The sequence below is a fragment of the Aythya marila genome (assembly GCF_965140915.1).
Source record: "Aythya marila genome assembly, chromosome: 8".
Classification (NCBI taxonomy): domain Eukaryota; kingdom Metazoa; phylum Chordata; class Aves; order Anseriformes; family Anatidae; genus Aythya; species Aythya marila.
In genome coordinates this window covers 6,736,544-6,757,388 of record NC_139049.1, presented here as the reverse complement: position 1 = coordinate 6,757,388, position 20,845 = coordinate 6,736,544, and the positions used below count along the sequence as shown (strand labels likewise).

Here is a 20,845-nt window from a genome sequence, read left to right as displayed (position 1 = left end):
TTAGCCTCTGGAATGAACTTGTCATATAAAACTTTGATTTGGGGCGATTTGCTTCACTATAGCATAAGAAAATGAAGTATCGACTCAAGCTGTATGTCTGCAATGGCTTGTCAGTGATCTCCAAAATACATTTGAAAGGAAGTTCAACCATCCCTTGAACTTGTATGCTGTAGGCTGAACAATTCAGACAGATGTTTAATCGCTTCATATTCACTAGGAAATGGCTATTCAATGGCCGTAGAATTTGAAAGTGGCATTGGCACTCCCTTTTAGAAGCATAAGTAAAAACAATTCAGCTGAATCCAACACATTTTTATCACACAAATTTCAATCATCGTATTTTTTGTTTTAATCATTAGATACCCTTTTAAATTTTTAGTAGCAGAAAAGCCCAGAGCTATAGTGCTAGCTGATGCAAATGAAGATGAAAAAGGATTCTCCAACTTCTCAGAGACAGGGGTATAGACTAGGTAAAAGGTGAGAGCATTGTTTAGCAGAACCTGCAGCAATAACTATAGGGAAAATATTTAACTTAAAGCAGCAACAACAACAACAAAAAAAAAAAGCATGACCCTGAAACTTTTAACAGGTAATTCATCAAGTGCCAGGCTGAAAATACCTCTTCAAAACAAAAATTTCAATAAATCTGTGGTTGTTGGTTCCTGTATGCTAAATATTGTGAAACACTTTCCTAAAAGAAAGATACAGTGTGGTTCTGATAAGATTAAGAAGCATTTCAGCAAAGCATACACATTATTCTTCATTTTACCATTTGGCATTTTCAATGTTGTTCTTCAGAGAAAACAAAAGTCTATAATGATTAACATCCCCTGCTGTGGGAAGCATACACTCTACAACAATACTACTCTTGTGTTGCACTGGCCTTCCTCATCTATAACATCAGCACAAATAGTTTTTCAGATGAGTAACCAGCATTTCTGAGATAAGTCCTGCTTTTAACTGCAATTGATAATGTGGGCTTGGGTGCTGCTGTTTCCACAGAGGCCCCGTGAGCCTGCCAGCCTTGCAGTCATTCCCCTAGAGAAAGCTTGGGGCCCAGCTGAGTGGGAGGCCAGCGTTAGCAGGCAAACGCGACCCCCCGGCCACCAGCCCACCTTTCTGTCCCACCACGAGATCGCGTGTCACCGCAGCGCTCAGGATTACAACTTCGCACTTCAAGCTGAGAACCTATTTCCTCCACCCCCGGAAATATCCTACGTGGCTTGTATTGCATTGTATTGTGGAAGATAAATGATGCAAACCAATAGTTGTATCTAAATGTGGTCTAATACGTGCCTGTTTTCTAATCCTTGCCAGCAGAGAACTCAGAACAGTGATTTAAAGTCACCTTGTAACTCCAGCTTGCAGGGAGAACTTGGGCACGCGGAGGGAATCTGTGTTCAGACCTGTGTCTGGACATGTAACAGCGTGCATTTGAGCAATGCTATACAAGTCTTTCATAGTGGACATGGAAGAGTATTATAGTGCCACGAGGCCCCATGGTCCTATTAAACCTCAGGGAAAAAGGGTCAGTGGACTTCAGGAAACATTTCTTTCTCTTTTCAGAAACCTATTAGTTATATTTCCAGTACTCAAGAATCTGGGAGACCTTTTTTGCAGAACAGACCATGCTGTTACGTGAGTTGATCCTGGCTAGCAAGGGAGCTGGCAGGCAGCACAGAGGTGGTTGCGACAACGACCATTTGTGAAACACTTTCCTTATGAGCTTATGACTCATATGCTACGAGTAGGCCAAGCAGCATGAGATACAAGGTTATGAATGACTCCAAATTCTGACATGCTTCTTTGTCCTTGCTGTAAGCACAAGTGAATAGGATTTTCATATAGGAAGTAGGATTTACCTACTGCCATGTACAACGCTGTGAGAAAGCTACCCCTTGCTTCACCCATGTATTCCTACTACTTAAAAGACTGGTCAATGCACATGTCCATTTTCATCTCTGCTGGTGACAACTGCCATCCTCCGCTTGTCTGACAAAGTACCTACTCTTTCTCTACCCCAGCAGCATCATCTACTCTCACACAATCCCATTAAGCCTGCATAATATCCCATCTCATCACCTTCACCTTCAGTGTTTTACCTGACATCCAACTTCCCTTATGTCTTCTCTCACCACACAACCTCCTTGTCCCCTCCTTTAAAACCTCCTCTTAAGCACTCTCTTTACTTCCCTTGTTATTCAGCCACTGTTTTACAAGTGTAATGCTTTACTCCTTTCATACTCCTAACATTATTACTCTTTCATGCCACCCTGTGTGCTGGAATTGATCCCTTATTTCAAGTCACACACTCTCCCTTTAGCTTCCTTCAAATCTTTCCTTATACACCATTTCATCAGCAACAATTTCCAGTTATATTGTCTCCACTGATAAGAGTCTTCTTTTAATTGCCACAGACCAGACAGGACCTAAATTTAACCATCTGGGCACAGTATTCACTCTCACTTTTGCTTGAGGCTAGATAGTTGTCAAATGGGTATCTCATCTGACAGCTTGCTTAGGTAAGACATTGGTTACATTATCCTTGTGTCAATGGTCTGTTATGGCAGGGAGCAGCTGCAAATCTGGGGAGTATTCTTGTAGTGGACAGTTGTTGGCTATATGATGATCAATTTTTATTTATAATCATTCCCAGTAGTAGGGACAAAGGGTACTCTCAAAGATCTCCACAAGCTGAAAAGCCTCAAAGTTTAGCCACCAGTACAAGCTCTGGGGCTTGTTTCTAATTCAATATTTACCATGATTGAAAATGATGTTGATTATAAAGGAAAATCCCAGACTGAAACTAAGCTATCATGACGACACAATCTTACCTTTTCTCCTGCTCACCTTGTTAGTGGAGGACTAGAGTGCTCTGGTGTCACACGAGACTGGAGTCCACAAGGTGCATTTTCCGCATAGTACCTTCCTTTTAAGAATTCACTCACCATTTCAGCATCTTTGCCCCCAGGATCAGTTTAAGGCACATACTTGCTATGGCCAAAGGCTGATTTTTTGTTTTGCCAGATAATGCACAGTTACTCATGTGCCATGGAAACACAAGGGTGTTTGTGTTATGGCTGAAGTCACACACCTCGTAAAGTTTGCCAGCTGATTCTAACGTAAGATGTGCTATGTTACCGTGTTTGTTCAGTGATCTACATTGTTTTCTATTTTCCGTTTCCTAGGCGTTAGCAGAGTTAAGGTATGTGATTTTCCTCATCTACATGCCTTTCAGAAGTAGGCTGTAATTGATCCTCCATTTCAGTAATTCATGACCCTCCTTAAGGTCATCTCTGTTTCTTCCCAGTGAAAACTGGGAAGCATTCTGCTGCCCTGCCAGCTTTCCTGAAATGGCAAAAGCAGCTGGATCTAATAGTTTTCTGAATCCAATGTTTTGGATATGTATTTTGCTTTTTATGATACCCATTTTAGAGGCTTTCACTGGCTAAGTTACAGTGAATACAGGGGAGCAGATTTTGTGAACCACTGGCAGATGTTCGCTGTTGCTAGTTTTATGAGTCTTGTAGAACAGCAGGAACAGGCTATGTGCAAAACATATTTTTTTGTGTGATTTTGCCATCTCATACTGTTCTCACAGCACTGTCTCAGTAATGATATGATAAAGCTTGGGAGGTAGGCTTTGATTGCAGACTAGCTGCTGTTGGGGCCTTCAGAAAGCCAGACCTGTAAAGTGCAGTTTGTTTTCAAAAGTTGCTGCCTGTGGCTGAGACAGATGGGTTAGCCAGAAATATGTCATTTATAATATAATCAAATGCTTGACCTCTTATTCAGGTATTAGTTGTTACAACATGGATGTTGAACGTTTAAACTGTCTCACAGCTTGTTTTGTTCAGATGTAAGCTGTGGTAGCTTTGTGTGAAATGCTAATTTTGGATGAAATTATCATGTTGGCATGATTTATTTGATTTTTGTAACACTGTTGCACAGGGAGAAAAAAAAAAAAAAAGGAAAAGCAAGAGTACTAGAACCTGTAAATTTCAAATAATGCCTTCAAATAATGCCTTATTTTAAACATGGACCATATTTTGGGGGGGAGTGTTTCATTGCTGTAATTTATAGCCCTCTCTTGAGCTAACAAGTCACTTGGCTGAAATGTTTTTGTAGACAAATACACATTGTGGGCAGAGGAAGAGAGATCTTTTAATACAGAATCAGCCTTGCTCTGTGATCTGAACAGAAATGAATTATCATGGGTACAGACAGCATAGGGATGGAGCAAGGCTGAGTTTGTGATAGCACTAGCTTTGCACTGACTTAGTAATATATCCATCTACAGAGTCCACACCTCTTTCTATCCTCCACCTCTATTGCCCGTGGATATGTGGCTTACAGGTGTTATCTGAGCTTACAAGTATTAACTACAACTGTAGGCGATATTTTAAAAGATTATGCTTAGTACCTCAAAGCCAAAGCATGTGAAACTCTTGAACTATCAGAACCGAGAGTGTTTCACCCATCACCAGTTCAGCCTTTTTGTGTCTGTAATAAACAAAGACAAATGGAAAACAAATTAGGAATGGAACAGACAATCTTAATACAAGCATTAAACAATTCTGCAGTGGTGGATTTTGCAACCTTAAGATGTCATTTTGGCATAGATATATGATTTCTAGATATAATTTCTGTATCTAGACATTTAGATATAGAAATGATGGATATATTTTTTTAATTTTATTTTTTTTTAATTTCTGGAAGAACCAACAAAAACAACAACAAGCAAACAAACAAACAAAAATCCAAACCACAAAACAATGCCATCCTCTAGGCAGACCAGCAGTGGAAGGAATGAGATGTTTCCCAGCATAGATACCTGTTACAGCTGTGGAGTAGGGCCTAGTGAAGGCTATGGGGGAGAAAGGGCTGTACACAGGTACTCCTGCACTGGCTTTACAGTGGCCCGCTCCCTTTCTATCCTGATTTAATTTCTTTGCACAGTCCAGTGAGAAGGAATAATTTAATACAGATACCTAAGGGGAGAAACTGGGACAAGAAGAGTTGGGAGAAGATTGTGATGCAGAGAAGTTAAGGAAAATAAGGGAGTCAAAGAAAGAATTGGACGTCTAAGATGAAGTCTGAGCCATACGGCAGGTGACTGGAAACAGGGAGAAAATACCAGGCAGCTTTCATAGATGACACTTGGAAAATCCATCAGTAACAAAAGTTACTTCTTTTTCTACCACACAACAAGAAAACAAGCTGGAAAGGATAAAGCTCAAAAAAATCATTGGATGAATGATGATAACACTTGAAAATACCTATTGCATTATTTATTTAAGCTCATGCAAGATTGCTCCTAAAAATGCAGCTTCCCATCCATCATCAAATGAAGTTCTAAACCAATCCAAATTAGAACTCCTCAAATAATATTTTAATAGTTCTGTCTGGGAAATTTTATGCAGCTGCCCTCTAAAAATATTCTCCTTGTTAATTTATTTTTTATTTCTCCTATTTTATATAATTTTGAATCCGTTCAGCATTTGCTATATACGAAGGCTTTTAGAGTTCTTTGAACTGTATACATACTATTACCACATCCACACCACGCAATTAATTGTAGCGAGGCTAATGTACGCACCCCTTAACTCTCCCAGGACTGTCTGAAGTCAAAGACTTCATTTTTTTTAGGAAAGAAATCAGTAAGTTCAGTAAGAACAGATGCAGAGGATATTGATGTTTACCATGACTTAAATTCAAAGTCCTTCCACTAATTTGTGCATTTTTTCCCCATGTCACTGCAAATTTTCATAATTTTTCCATGGATAAAGTGAATAAAACTGAATGCAGTCCAGTTGCAATTGCCATCAGTTTAGTGAGACACCTTGTTATCCTGTAATGTGCACATCTCAAATACCAACACACCAAAACCTTAATGTAGGCTGCTTGTGCTGAGTGCCCAGAACATTCCTGCTATTGCCAAATGCAGTCAGTGATAAGTCTCTTACTGCCTTATGTACATGCCTTTCTTGCCCTGCTGGTGACACCTGAAGATACCCACCTTGTGTCTGTTTTCTTCTTTCTCCATAGTAACACAATCATTCTTAGAGACAATGTTTACCACCTCTTCACTTTTTCCTTTGCAAGGAGCCTACTTCTGACTTGGGCCTGTTGCAGCAATAGTGCTCTTGAACCTGCAGATTCTTCTGTTTTCCAAAAGCTGAGATTCAAGGATGGGGAGTACGGGAAAGTTCACGTTAGCATTGTTTCTGCTATTTTTGCTTTTGGCTAAAAATAATGTCCTGTTGCTATGAGTGTTTCGTAATTACCTTATAATACTAGTATTACTTTGCTTAACGTTGCCATAGTTCTGATTTCCTAGAATCAACTTCCTGTAATCAACTGCAAATCTTCTATATATCTTACAGATACTGTTTTCAGCAATGCCCTATTTGTTCAGCTGAGAATAGCAGTTTTGTGGACAAATAACTTTTGACAGCATTTCTGTTCACGTGATGCCTGAAGGAAGTGGCATGTTAGCCAGTGTCCATTAGTGACTCCACAGTGTGATGTAAAACATAACTCCCAGCGTAACGCCATTAATGTTCATGTTTGCTTTACAGGTTGATGACCAAATGAAGTTGCTACAGAACTGCTGGAGTGAACTCTTAATTCTAGATCACATTTACCGGCAAGTGGTACATGGGAAAGAAGGCTCCATCCTTCTGGTTACCGGGCAACAAGTGAGTATGTGGGCTCAGAGAAGTATTGATGGCTTTTTAATAATCATTTTCAAAATAGCAGGAGTTTAACTAGGTCAGAAGCACTTCTGTGTTCTCAGAGATTCTCCACAAATAATGTAGATAAAATGACTTGTGCACTCTGTTCCTAGTCTGTTGATTACAGCTAAACTTGTAAAAGCAGATATAATCATAAGAACTTTGCTTTTCAAATATACTTGTATACTTCAGTGATTGAAAAACAGCAGATGAGAAATGTCTCTCAAGAAGTTGTATTTCTTTGGAGCTAAAATGGCTTGTTTCTGACAGCAACAACAACAGACATCCAAAACCCTACACTGTAGGTCTAAGTAATTTATTTTATTTTCCCATCATAATTATGGTTTACTCAAAAGAATCACTAGCTGGGTGAGAATCCTAGATAACCTGCAGCTACTGCCTCAAAAATATCTTGCTTTTAGACAAATATGCACATGTGAAGTACTGGGGAGTTGAGACATTAATCCCAGGAATATTATTCAGTCCGTAAGATATAAATGCAGGTATTGTCTCAGGAGCTGTCTCAGGCTATGTACCCTGCAGTTTCTGCACAGCTTTTCAGTGGCTAATTTTCCTCAGGCATCAGATGTTGAGATTATCCAAAATGCAAGAGCAGTAATGTGGCAAATATTAGGAAAACTCAGAGAAAACCCAAAGAAAGTAGAAGTTTTGACTCACCCATACTTCCCAAAGCACAAAGGACATAAAGAACCTTATTCCCAGAATTCTTATTCTGGCCTCAACAGGAAAAAAAAAAAATCAGTATCAAAGAAAAACAAAGTGCATCTGTACATTATGTTCCTGATTCAAAGTGAAAACAAATGATGGTCCACTGGTATTTAAGCAGCTACAAATTGAACTGTCTTGATTTATACACATGGGAAAGAGTTCCTTTTCCTAACTACAGATGCATCATTTGTGTCAGCATGCTCCAGAATCTGTTTACAGCTTTAGTCACAATTCTAAAAGTCTAGCCAGTTTTTAATGCTAAGAAGAGTTTATAAGAATCAGAAAATGAGGAGAAACAATTGTTTGCATTTGTGATTAAAAGGTGTACAATAGAAGGGAAAAATTATCCACTTGTCCAAGAAAAATAGGAAAATTCAAATTCTATCTACAGAACGACTCCTGCACTTTTGTGTGAAGTCCCTAACCTATGTGAGATGAAGTTGTACTCTCTCATTATATGAGAAAAAAATTAGTTGTATCACTCCTGATGTATATCAGTGCTACTGAGAAAACTATTGATTCCATTTCCATTTCATCATCTGCAAAACGATGACGATTGTACTGGCAACAATTTTATTTACCACAAAAGGTGCTTGTTTTTAAAGGCATGAGTAGATAGACAGCTTTCTCTCCCTGAGAAAACTGTCAAATTAATGTCTCATTTGTTATGTAATTAGCTAGGTTTTTAAGATAGCAAGTGTCTAGGTGCCACTGAAATTGTTAGAGATATATAAATACCTTCAAGTTTTAGCCACTGTCCCCATTTTTCCACAGTAATAGTTCTCAGCTGGATTAGCCACTTTTATCTTTACTTGTAGAAAAAAACAGCTGTACATGTTCTCATGGCAAAGCAGAGCATTTCATCACTGTTGGACAACAGGATGCTAATTAAATGCACTGCTTACAGATCATCAGCTGGTTTTGGATCTTGTATATTTCCAACTAAATTAAAACCTGGCTAAACTGAACTGGTTGCGTCCATTTTTGCCCCAGCTTTATCAAGTAGGTTTAATACATCCCTCTTTCAACCCAGTTTGGCTTTTCTATGTCAACATTTGTCATTTGAAGCTGGTGCAAGCACCCACAGAGTACCCATCACCTGCTGCTTCACACTTAGGCTGCTTGGAGAACAGGGAGAGTATTACCAGAACACTACAGCCAGTTCCCTTCCGTATTGACTGCAAGTTTTTTCAGCTTATGCCTGCTGCTGGCTCCTCTCCTCCTCCCAGAGCTCTGCTGCAAAGCACAGAGGTCTAGGAGACCTTGTTAGCAAAGAAGGTGCTGAGTACCTCAAACTGGGCTGCGTTTGCTGGTACTAAGTCACCAGCCACGTCCAGCAGCAGTCCCACATTTTTCTGGCTCATCCTATAACTAGTTACTTGACATCCTTGCAAGTCTCAACTCTAGCTGAACACTCGCTATTTTAACATCATCCCTGAGTACCTGGACAGTTTCTTGTTCTGAGCCATTTCCTGCTTTTACTTTTTTGCACTGCAGCTCAATCATGAGTTACTTGTTTCGCCTATCTGATCCAGTACAGCTGCTCCTTTTCCTATCAGGATGGACCACCCTAGCAGCATCAACTTAGTCTGTTGTCTTTCTGAGACTAAAGTCTGGCTCAAATATATTTATGAAAGGGGAATTATGACTGTTTGTCTCAGCTATGTAGCTATAAAATAATTCTGGAAAGCCACAGTTCTAGACTAAGGCATTATCAATATTTGCCACTGTACTAAATGCTGCATACTTGCTGGTGGATGCCCTGATCTTTTCAGTTCCCCCAGTAGGGAAAGGGAAATAATCATGCCACCATCTCATAAAAATTAATTGATTAAGGTGTGGAAAGCACTCCAACACTTCTGATGAAAAATGCTGTATATGTTTTTATTTACTGCTACCAGCAAAGCACTGAGCAAAATTACAGTCAATCACCTTGCTTTCAAAGATATTAACTTTAAACTGAGGACTAGAGCTAGATAGCCTACTTTATTACCTGAGAGATCATGATTATTGTCACAAGTTACCAAATTTAAGACCTCAGAAGCCTTATTCCTTGCTTTCCTTAATACATCCTTCCATAAAAGCTACTCATAAACACAGTCCTTTTTACAATCACAATCAAAGGGGAAGCTGTAAGGGGGAGCTTACTGCCACTTAATTAGAACATACCTGTTCTCTCCACTCAGAGTGCACAGCCTCTGCTCCTCTGATATAAAAGTCAAACTTCATGTAGCTCTCCAGGGCCATACCATTTTCTGTTCTATCATAGGTATCTAAAATGGGCTAGTAGTTAGAAGCACACTCATAATTTTCGAACACATTGGCTCAAACCTGTTACTCGAGGGCATTCTTATCACATTACCATACATCTGCATTTCCCTCAAGCCATTGGCTTATGAGTTTTTCCCTGTGTCAATCCACTGTTCCCACTTTGATGGGAAAAAAGTGCAGTCAGCAACAAAGAAGTGAATACTGTCCCTTGCACAAAAAGACTGTGTTTTACTTTATTTTGTTATTTATTTGGTTGGAGTTTCATAAATGAAGCTCTTTTGTGTGTATGTGTTTCAGGAAAGCTCTTTTTTCATATCATTACAATTTCTCAGCAATTCCTCAGAAACAAGTTCCTCCCTATGCTGCGCACTTCATTTTCTGCACTAAGTACTGCCCCTCAGCAGTAGTAATTACCATTTCAAAAGGAAATAAAGTAGCACAAATGCATTTTACAACTCTCCAAATTTCATAACAGAAAACAGCTAAGGAGTGATTTGCAACATGGAAGTTAATTGTAAATCATTGCCAATATGCTCTCCACATGCCAAGTTCCATAGGCTTGCCACGTGGCATGTAATTTTAACAGACAATTTCTAATTATAGAAATTTAATTCCTCCAGCTTGAGCACTTTCCTTTTGTATCTTCTGCACCAACAATACACAGCCAACTTTCAAGATCCAGCACACACAGGGTACATACTAAAGCTCTGTACAGATTATCACTCACTGTTCATGCATTTTCAAGCAGTAGTCAACAAACAACACCTGAATTGTAGGTTCAGTTGCCCAGACAAGCTGCTTATTTTGTTCACACCTACAGCACTCATTGCCAAATTTTCTGTCTGTTGAGTTTGGTCAAAATCTTTCTGATTAAAAAGGCAGTCTAAAAATGTGCCACCATCTGAGATTTTTTGAGATTGTTCAAACTACTGATTGACGGGCAATCACACAAATATATCTTTCCACCTAGATTTGTATTCTAAGAGTAGCAGCAGAGAAGAACACGAGGGATAACCAAGATCTCAACAGTGTTGTGTTTTAAAGCAAATCATAACTTAATTTCAATTAAGAAATTTGTGACTTGAACCTTTTGTAGCTCTTTCAACTGTACCTTATTGAAAGGTGTTGATGCATCATGTAGGGGCTTTCCCTGAGGAATTTTCTGTGGTAATGTCATCTTTGTTAGACTTACCCACTTGCAGAGAAGGTTTCTAGTATCCTGGTGTAGTTGTATTTGCTGAGGCCTTCAGAGAATCTGCTTGTCTTAGGGACCAACTTGCAAGTTCAGTGACTTACGGCTTTGCTGCTGAAAAGGTTTTCAGGAAGCAGCTTTACTTTCAAACTGCAGTCTGCAGATGACTGTATCACAAAGAAGGATCACCCCTGCAGAAGTATCAATGTTGTACAAAGTTACAAGAGTGTTAGAGGAAGGAGTGTCTCAGAAGGACAGGAGAAAGGAACTGGCGAAAAAGTAGATAAGGAAACACAGTATTTTGGTCATCCTATGAAATGAATAAAAATACATATACTAGTCATGGGTATAAGAAGCTAATGGATAGGTAATACAAAGCAATTACTTCATATATTCTCGGGAACTACTCATTTTTATTAGATATATATACGCACACATGCATATGTATGTGTGTACATACGTATAATTTTTTCCATTAGGTTTGTGATTGCAATCATAGTTGTAGTTGGCAAAAAAATAAAAATGATATTGGTATTTGGGAGCCAAATCTACAAGTTCTTGCATACATGGAATTCGATTGAAGGTGGTCAAGCCACAATTTGATTGCACGTGGTCAAGCAATCATCATTCTGCTGTTCAGTGTAGTACTTGTTCTCTCATATCCAGGCTTGTACGGTTTCTCACTCTAGTGCTTTCCGCCTAATGGAAAAGAAAACAAGGTTATGGTGGATGTTAGAAGTGTCTCAACATCTTATGAAGATGTTATGCTAGCTGTTTTGGGGGGCTGAACTAGATGTTCTCAATTAAACTAAGTAAAGTGGATCAGAATCCAATCTTTAAAAAGTGTCCAATTCAGGTGTATCCAAAGATACACTAAACTTTGAACCTTTCTTTTGACTAACTATGGCCACACCTGTGAATAACCTGGTCCCAATTCACATTTGCTTTGCTATATTGTCATGAACCCATCATCACATTGTGTTTTTAAGTCTAAAATTCCAATTCCAGTAACACCATCATGAAGAGAGCACCCAACATGATTCCCTGCATGCCAAAACCATTCAATTTCCCACATGCTAACTTTGTCACATTCATAAGAAAAAAAAAATCTTTTGTATTCTGTACATACTGCTCTCATAAAGAGAACAAAATCTATTTGGCTGGAGTCTGCAAGGCTGCTGGTCCTTCATACAAGTCCCATACTACTGAACCTATTTCTCCATATAAATTAATATGAAATTCCACATTTGATTTCAAGATTGTCCATCAGGAGAAAAATTGTTCAGAGTCTCAGTTCAATGAAAAAAGCAATACATCAGTCCATCCCAAACAACTGTAGCCTATTGGAGTACTTACACTGATGGGATCCAAAGTAAACGTATCCAGTCTTACTGATGGGGAATAATTTAATGTAGTAGAGCAGAGGCTTATATAGGAATACATATATGAAAAGGGAAAATGAACTTAACTGAGCTAAAAAGCCCCTGAAGAAACAAACTGAATTAGCACAGTCCTAAGTGCTAATATTTGCAAAATATTAGGCCTAAATATTTGCAAAAAAATTCAGTGACGGTCTGTCTTCTGATGAGGCTTATGGATATTCATATTCAGCAATGATTGCATATCATACATGTATCTTCTCTAAGAAACAAAGTGCATTGCAATGCATAAGGAAAGAAATGTATTCTATTGTGCTCTAGCTTAGTTACATTCTGTATGTTATTTTAACATCAGCATACTAATAATTTGAAGAACCTGGCTGTCATCATTAATAGCGTAGAAAATTAACGCTACTGGTTAAAACAGCACTCTAAATGAAACTTAACTATTTTATCATCATGCATTTTATAACATAAATATATCTACTATAAATTAATCTGTATATGATCAACTACAGGGCACATAATCCAGTCTTGACATACAAGTGTTTTTGAAACTAAGTTAGATAAAATAAATGCAGTACTTTAGAGTGCTACTATTTGCATATTATAGCTAATTAGCAAGCACAATATCATCATCCTAGGGGAAAGGTCCACTGGCAGCTTAATTCATTATCTTCTATTATTGTGTATCATGTTAAAATGACAAGCACCTTACACTGTATAAGTCATCACAATTTTAATTAATATATCCAAAACCGATATAAGCATCTGCTGATTTTGTCTGTGCTCAGTCCTCCTCAATTTTTGTACGTAGGCATTTCTCCAAAGTGTTTTTTCCACATTCATTTGCTTTGAAATATAATATGAACATTGTTTTAAATGTTTTAAATGAAATTATTAATCATATGGAAAGATCAAAATGAATTTAATAACCACCATCCTTGCGAGTAAAATATATATTCTCTCCTACCTCATGAAACAGTAGAAGAGTAATTATGGTTGTGATAGTAAATTAACTTGCTCGCTATTTATTGTGCGCAACGTTTTCTTCTGGGACAAATGCTGACCCAGACATGTAGCCACTAGAGCCAACTCTCAGGCTTCCATCTGGGTCAGGACTTCAAGCACAGGACAGACTGTTGAGGGTGAGTCCCCAGGCTATCACAGTTTTTCATCCGAGGATGGGAGCATTGGCAGAGCCCCCCACAGCCTGCAGCAGCCTGTGCTGGCCAGAGTTGCATGGAGCAGAGCAGAAAAAGGACGGTTGCTTTGCTGCACCCAGACGTCCTCTGCCTCTCGTCTCCGTGCCCCAACCATGCAGTGATCTAACTTACAAATGGTTCTGGCTCACAGTAGTGTCATTCCGGTAGATCAAGTACCTGATAACAGCTATTAGCAAGTAAAAGCATGCTAATACTACAGTCTGTACACTGTTGCAAGCTTGCTGAAACACTGACAAGGGATTCAGTTCAACACAACTTTTCCATAGGACATATGACTCCACTGTCGTATCCTAGAAATCAAATACAATTTAATTTTAGAAGGAAGAAAGGAACCTGATTCCACCATTATACTTTAGGCTTGGTTTTGTGGGCAGAGAGACAAGGACTTTATGCCAGAAGCCACCACCTGACTCCACCAGAGCCATCTGAGCCCAGTGAAACCAGGGATTTGGCTTCAAGACCCATTCATTACTATGACAAATCATTTGCAAAACCAAAAAGTACAAGTGCTCCCTGCATTTCTGGCCTTCAACCTCACCATTTATTTAGCCCAGGGTGTAGTTTCATGTTGTAAAAAAGCCTTGTCTTTTGTTCTGCCTCAAACAATACCTCACTATGTTAAATTGGACCTTGATGTGAGAACAAAATCTACAGAATTAGTCACTTCCATCTCTTACTGCTCTGCTTATCAGCTGAGAATTATTTTTTTTATAGCTGACTTTCCAAATGCTACTGAACTCCAGGTACTTTACTACAATATATTGTTTTAAAACAGAATTCTCATAAATGCTTTGCACTGGCCTAACTAGCTTTCACCATCATTAAAGGGATTTGGACTTTTAAGTCACTTTCAACTGTATCAAGAAATGGATTTAGAAAAAAATAGTCATCGTTGCCATGTCTCCCTGAAGTCACATTTAAGTTATGACCTTCTTACTAATACTATCAGCTTTTCTTTTTTTTTTTTTTCCTTTGCTGCTAGTGCCTCTGTATTCCCCTGCCTTCTTTCAGAGCCTGCAGCCTCATCCACTCATCCCTTACCTTTGCAACAAAGGGAGCAGGGAAGGCCAGCAAACTAGGGGGTAACTGTAAGAGGTAGCCATCAGAAATGCTGAGAAGTACATGAATGCTGTCTGTCCAAAGGAGCTAAGTTTTTCTATTTGCAATTTTTCTACTTGCAATTCACAGCTGAAAGTTCTCTCCTAGAGTTAAATACTAAGCAAATCCTTCCTCTCCAAGGTCCCTGCCTTTCTGCCCAATACTCATGATCAGAACACATCCACAGGATGCGTGAGATTTACCTGAGGACACCTGCTATTTCTAACTTTCAAAGAGATGACTAGGCTATAAGTAATTTATTAACTGCCAGGCTATAGTCTGATTTATTTCACACACTCTTTGGACTGGAGATTTGAACTCAGACTTCCCTCATCTCAGTTGACTGCTCCAGTCAGTGGCCCGCTGAAAAATTCCCACTCTGGTATTTTTGATGCCTTAGGTAGATGAAAGCAATTTAGTCCATAAATCTAAAAAGAGTTGTAGCGTGAGCTGGAAACGGTGTCATGACCTGAATAGTCCCGGCCATGCCTAGAGTCAGTTCAGCACCCCAAGAACTAGTGGAAAATGGAGCCATGAGGACTTGAAGCACAATGTTAGGTGGCAGCAGAGTGAAAGTTTCTAGTATCTAGTTTTAAATTTAGGCACTTCAGTTAGCAAATGGTACTACAGCACAGCCTGCAGTACTGCATATATAGTGATACCCACGCTAAGCTTAAACAAGCACGTTTAAGCACCAGAATGGCAAGAACAAGTGGCAGCATAAATTATGCAGTGCTGTTCTGTCGGCATCGCTTTCGTACCAAGCTAACCCAATTAAGCCCCTACCATTACTTCTTCATCATTACTACAGTCATCATGCAAGATAGCACCGAATACTGGTTTGCAAGGAATTGACACCTTCAACTGTGCAGCCGTAACTTCATGCCCATTATTTTACTTCTGAAATAGGTAACGGGAAAAGTGTACTAAAGCATCTATTTTCAAAAATATCAGTCAACATGCCACCATCCTTAATACCAAAACCAACCTTACTGTACAATGCTATTAATTGGGAAGCTTTTTTTATTTTCATGTATGGATTTGAGTTTACCGAATTAAATTTGTGATGCAATGTGAAATGCTACGATTTTAGTTTGTAAGTCAGCATTTTGCTCGAGACCTAGGCTCTTTTAATCTTTTACTGCTAAAAGCATTTTTAATCATGAGTTGGATGGTGAAGGAATTAGTACACCTTTTAGTATCAGTTTCTGCATACAGGACCAAGCAAGCAGGACAGCATACTCTTTAATGTGACCACTTTTTCAGAATAGACATTAACGGGGGCTTTTTCATGCACAGTTGATTTTGTATAAACTGATTGACACCTTTGGGGGTCGTCTTTCCACTGACTCATAATTTTGCTCACTCTTGAAAAAAGCCTTCTGCACACCCAGTATTCTCTAGTTAAAGCTGAAAATTCAACTCATCATATTTACACAATAAAAAAAAATCCATTCTGCATTGTTTTTAATTGCAAATCCTACTCAAGGGACCAATTCTCCTGCTTAGGAGGCAGCCCTGTGCCTTCTACTAGAGAACCAACTGCAGTCAATTATGGTAATGAAATGTCAATAAATATAAAAATTTAATACAGCCTGCTCTTGGTGAGTGGCAGATGAGGACTTGCCTCCCAGACAAATTTGCTGGTGCTGCAAATATTAAATGCACCTGAAAGAGTAGCAGGTTGCCTGAGAGCTTTCCAGTAGAGGGATGGTGGGAGATCCAGACATCTACTGGGTTTTTCCATTAAGGCATAATCGCTGCACTAAGGCCACTGATATTCTTGACATCCAGACATCTTAACTTCTTATTATGAAGAGGAAGGCATATTTCCCCTGCAAACTGGAACCTCAGTGAGGGATTTTGAGCTTTCCCCACACACACATAACAAAGCATTAAAATTACAAAAGGGAAATTAAGCTGAGAATGAGTTGATATTTGTATGTGACCAGTTTCTCAATAGGAAGTAGGTGAATCATGTCACCATATTAAACTGCTCTGCAAATAAAGAGCATTTAAGGGCATGTTACTACCTTTTTTTTTCTTATTTATATAAGTACATATCCTTATATATAAAGAAATAGGGGGGGTGGAACCAACAGATGAACTAGAAAGCAGTTTATGAAAGACAGTTTGGCTGGGATTTCCAAAGGCGAGATCCTAATCTTTTGTTACAGATTTCTTTGGCCCTGAATAAGCAATTTAATTTCACTACTTCAGTTTTCCCAGGTGTGACAGACAGCAATAAAACCTATCTCGCAAGATACTTAACCATAATCCACTGGTTTCATTGAAACATAAGCATAACTTTAAATGCTTTGCAGAGTTAGAGCAGTGTTATTCTTAACATCCATGCAAAAAGTGGAACTTCATTTTTCTTGTACAGTTGCCTTCAATCAATGTCTTGAGAGTGCTAAGTGTACACATAAATAAAATGTCTTATTAAAAGTCAGTAACCTATTGATTATATTAAGGTCATCCCTAGGAGAAGCTATTTTTAGTCCCTTTCAATCATCTATCTTATCTTTCCTGGCTGAAATTTTGACAGGTTTAAAGTCCTCCTTTTTTTTTTTTTTTTCTTGCTTTCCAACTATTTATACTTGAATTAAATCGATTCAATAGTTTTAACACTGAAAAACATGTTTGAAAATACATGTTCCTTAACAGTTATTAAAAAAAAATAATTTTAAGGGATCAGTGCCTGGAAAAACAAAATTGTCAGTATTGCTCTGTTGCCTCTGGTGGTACCTGTTTCTATATTAATTACTTTATTATGGGAGACCTTAAAGGCTGGATAAGTGCACCAATACCTTTAAACACATCATTAACCCAAAGTGTGCACTTACCATTAGCCGGGCTTCAGCATGTGATTACGTGAAGTATGGCTGCCAATTCTCCTGTTGCTATGGAGGCCCCTAAAAGAGAGAAGCTCTGCTAATACTACAGCAGCCAGGCAAGTTACCTACATGTTTTGAAAATGCATCAATAACTTGTTTAGGTCTCAGCCAGTTGATCAGGAACAGCTTACCTTAAGGGCAAGCAACATGCCCAGGGCCATTTTCACAGGACAGTGGCATTTGCAAAGCAGAGGGATGAGAGCAGGGCTGAGCTGAAGGCACTTCAGCAGAAGCAGTTGCTCGGACAGCACAACGTGCCAGATAACATCCACTCCACGCTGCCAGGGCTGCGTGGTCTCACAGCCTCCAGCCTCACCTCAGGCCTAGTGTCAGAGTGACTGTCCCCATCCCCTGCATGCCCCATCCCCTGCTCTGCTTCACCACCAGATCATGGTCTTCCCACTGGCCGCAGAGCCTGGGCACCTCTCAGGGCTCACCATCCCATGACAAGGCCTGCAGAAGCTGGTGGTGGCCATCTTCAGAGTGGCAGAGGCTGGTGTGTCCTTTTGCAAGAACACATCCTCTTAATGTCACTGGCATTTCTAGATAGGTATTTTAGTGTGCAGGCAGTAGGGAGGTTGCCTGAATTCAACAACAGTAATCATTGGGTATGTCAGGTAGGAAGGGCTTAAAATATACCTTGCTTGTGAACGTTGCCATTTGTAATATGGCATATTCCAGCGTTCTCTTGGGCCTCTACATACAAGGGTCACTTAGGACAGCTTGTGGTCCAGTCAGCCTCTCCTGAGAAGGGATGAGCAGCATGACAAGGGCAGCAGACTCCCAGAGCAGTCACATTTCTTACTGTGCTCCAGAGGAAGGTGCTTTGTGTGCTGCAGTAACTGCTCGGGACAATCTCAGTGCAGTTGGCTTGTGCCACACACCTGCCCACTCCTCCTCCCTTCACCGAGGAGGAACTGCCAGAACAAGTCCCTTGGAACCAGCTCCAGCAAGTGCCAGGACTGTGCGTGGCTAAGGAGAAAAGAAACCACCTTCACAATGCCTCTGCTTCCTGTGGGAATATACCGACATTTCTGGGCTTGAATACATGTTTCTGGCCAAGTTATGGACACCAGACTGTATCCCATGAATACCTTTATGTCCCTCTGGACTAATATGCCCAGCGTAGGCGCAAAGCTCCCTTCAATCAGTCTCTCTCCACAGGATTGTACAACTGCAATGAGAACAAGAGACACCGAGTGTATAAAACAAACTGATAAGGGGCACAGCTACCAGTGTCATAAGCAGTAGTCATATATAAAGCCTCTAAAAAAAGCTAATACAGACAAACCGGCATTCACAGTGATGTGACATACCATTAAGATATATGGTTTAATAATACTTCCAATATATACTGTTGTGCTAAAATAGGTTTGTATATAAAATCATCCTGACTCGATAACATCATTAAATTGAGAGTGATTCTTTTATCCAGGAGCATCCTGGTTACATGTGATTGCTTGAAACATTCTAAAGTGGTTCTGTGGGTACAGACAGAAATATAATTCTCTTTTACAGGTGGATTATTCCGTAATAGCGTCGCAAGCTGGAGCCACCCTCAACAACCTTATGAGCCATGCACAAGAACTAGTAGCAAAGCTTCGTTCCCTACAGTTTGATCTACGAGAATTTGTATGTCTCAAATTTCTGGTGCTGTTTAGTTTAGGTAGGTAAATTTTACTCTTCGTATTCCTTAATTAACACTGTTGTTTTTCCCACTTAAAATACTAAAAATAGTTTTGTTTTATTATTTTTTTCCCAAAAAGTGAATGAGACTTTAAATATATTTTATGAGGTTCAGAGTAAACTGAAGATTCTTTTCTTTTAATTATCACTTCACAAAGAAAAATTATGTAGGAGAATTAAAAGTGGATTTCTATGCAACTGATTCCTAAAATATAAGGAATTTACTAGAGTATTACAAGCTTACTGTATGTACTTTATGAATATTCCAGAACAAGAATAAAATTCTATTATAAATTCTAAAGGACAGAGGAAAATACAGATTGGTATATTTTTTATGATATTGAATGTGGTTATGTAAAGCAGATGGTGTGGAGATATGGTTGAAATAACCCTCTTTTTTAAGGGCATTTATGGTAAGTATAAACAGTCTTGTTTGCATATGGCTGTCACGTCCTAACACATAAATCAGGAATGCAACTCATAGTTTGTAAAAAGTGAAAGGATCTCTTAAAGTGTAGATTAATGATAATAGCTTTATGGCAAATCTAGCAAGGAAATAACCTTTAAAGTGAAGACTGTTTTGTATTAGCAGAGAGGACACAGAAAGGTAAAGATACCTATGCAAGACAAATTAGTTAAACCAGTGCCCTGCAATGAATCAGCCACAAAATATCACCAATACCAGGAATAAAAAATTATAATAATAATAATAACAATAAATAAATAAATAAATAAATAAATAAATAAATAAATAAAAGAGGACTTAGGGAGATGGATTTCTGTTGACTTCATAGGAAAATACTTTTCTTCCTGTCTTCCGTTTCAAGTTTGCATTTTGTTGACTTAATAGAACTGGTCTAAATAAACATTGACCAAGTGATTTTCTTCTTTACTTTAAGGAAGTAGAAAGGAGAGATCTTAAAAAATAAGGTCAGATCCAGACATATATAGATCCCTCCACAGGCAAAATTCTAGTTTTACTCAAAAGTTATTTTGTCTATGAAGAGAGTGAAAAGTTGAGCCAAGTATAACAAAGAAAGAAATATCAAAAGTGGTGACATTTAGTAATATTTTTCTTTAATTATAATTTGTTTAAAAATCTTATGTAAAGGAAATAGAATTTTACAGATAAATTATTATAACACAATTGCATTTAAATGAAAAGGAGCAAGATGTTTTGGATACACTGTAAAGTCTCAATTACTCTCTGAAATATGCCCTTCCATGTGGTGTTTATAGAGTTCGTACCTGTTTTGGAAGATTTTAGATGAAGTTCTCTTTAAACATGACGATAAAAAAATCAATACTTCAGAGGTATAGGATGTAGAACATATAGAAAAAAAAAAAAGAATTAGTTAACAATTGTTATGAATTATGTACATTCTGATTCCTAGGAAAAGAGATGATGGATTTGCTTGGAAGCTATTAATATTTTATATTCAAGACTTTGTCTCTTTCCATGTCAGATTCAGAGATGGAAAAGCAAGCTTTCTATTAATGAAAATTATGGTTTATTATTTAATCTGATGAACAACAAGAATTCAGATTTCCTAATTCCTAATAAGTACATTTTACAGTCATTAGACAGTGGTACAGAAATTTCTGAAGAGCCTGTAGCTTTTCTCTAATA

At 38.6% G+C, this 20,845-nt stretch overlaps 1 protein-coding gene across 6 annotated transcripts in view; it reads left to right on the top strand.

The window, feature by feature from the left end:
• The window catches only part of NR5A2 (nuclear receptor subfamily 5 group A member 2), an 89,476-nt gene that overhangs the window by 44,053 nt on the left and 24,578 nt on the right, over nt 1-20,845 (top strand). For all 6 annotated transcript variants that reach the window (XM_082765936.1, XM_082765939.1, XM_082765938.1 and 3 more), the window contains 2 exons: nt 6,582-6,701; nt 19,048-19,195. In XM_082765936.1, coding sequence (XP_082622062.1) covers nt 6,582-6,701; nt 19,048-19,195 — 268 coding nt within the window. The remainder of the gene's footprint in view (nt 1-6,581; nt 6,702-19,047; nt 19,196-20,845) is intronic.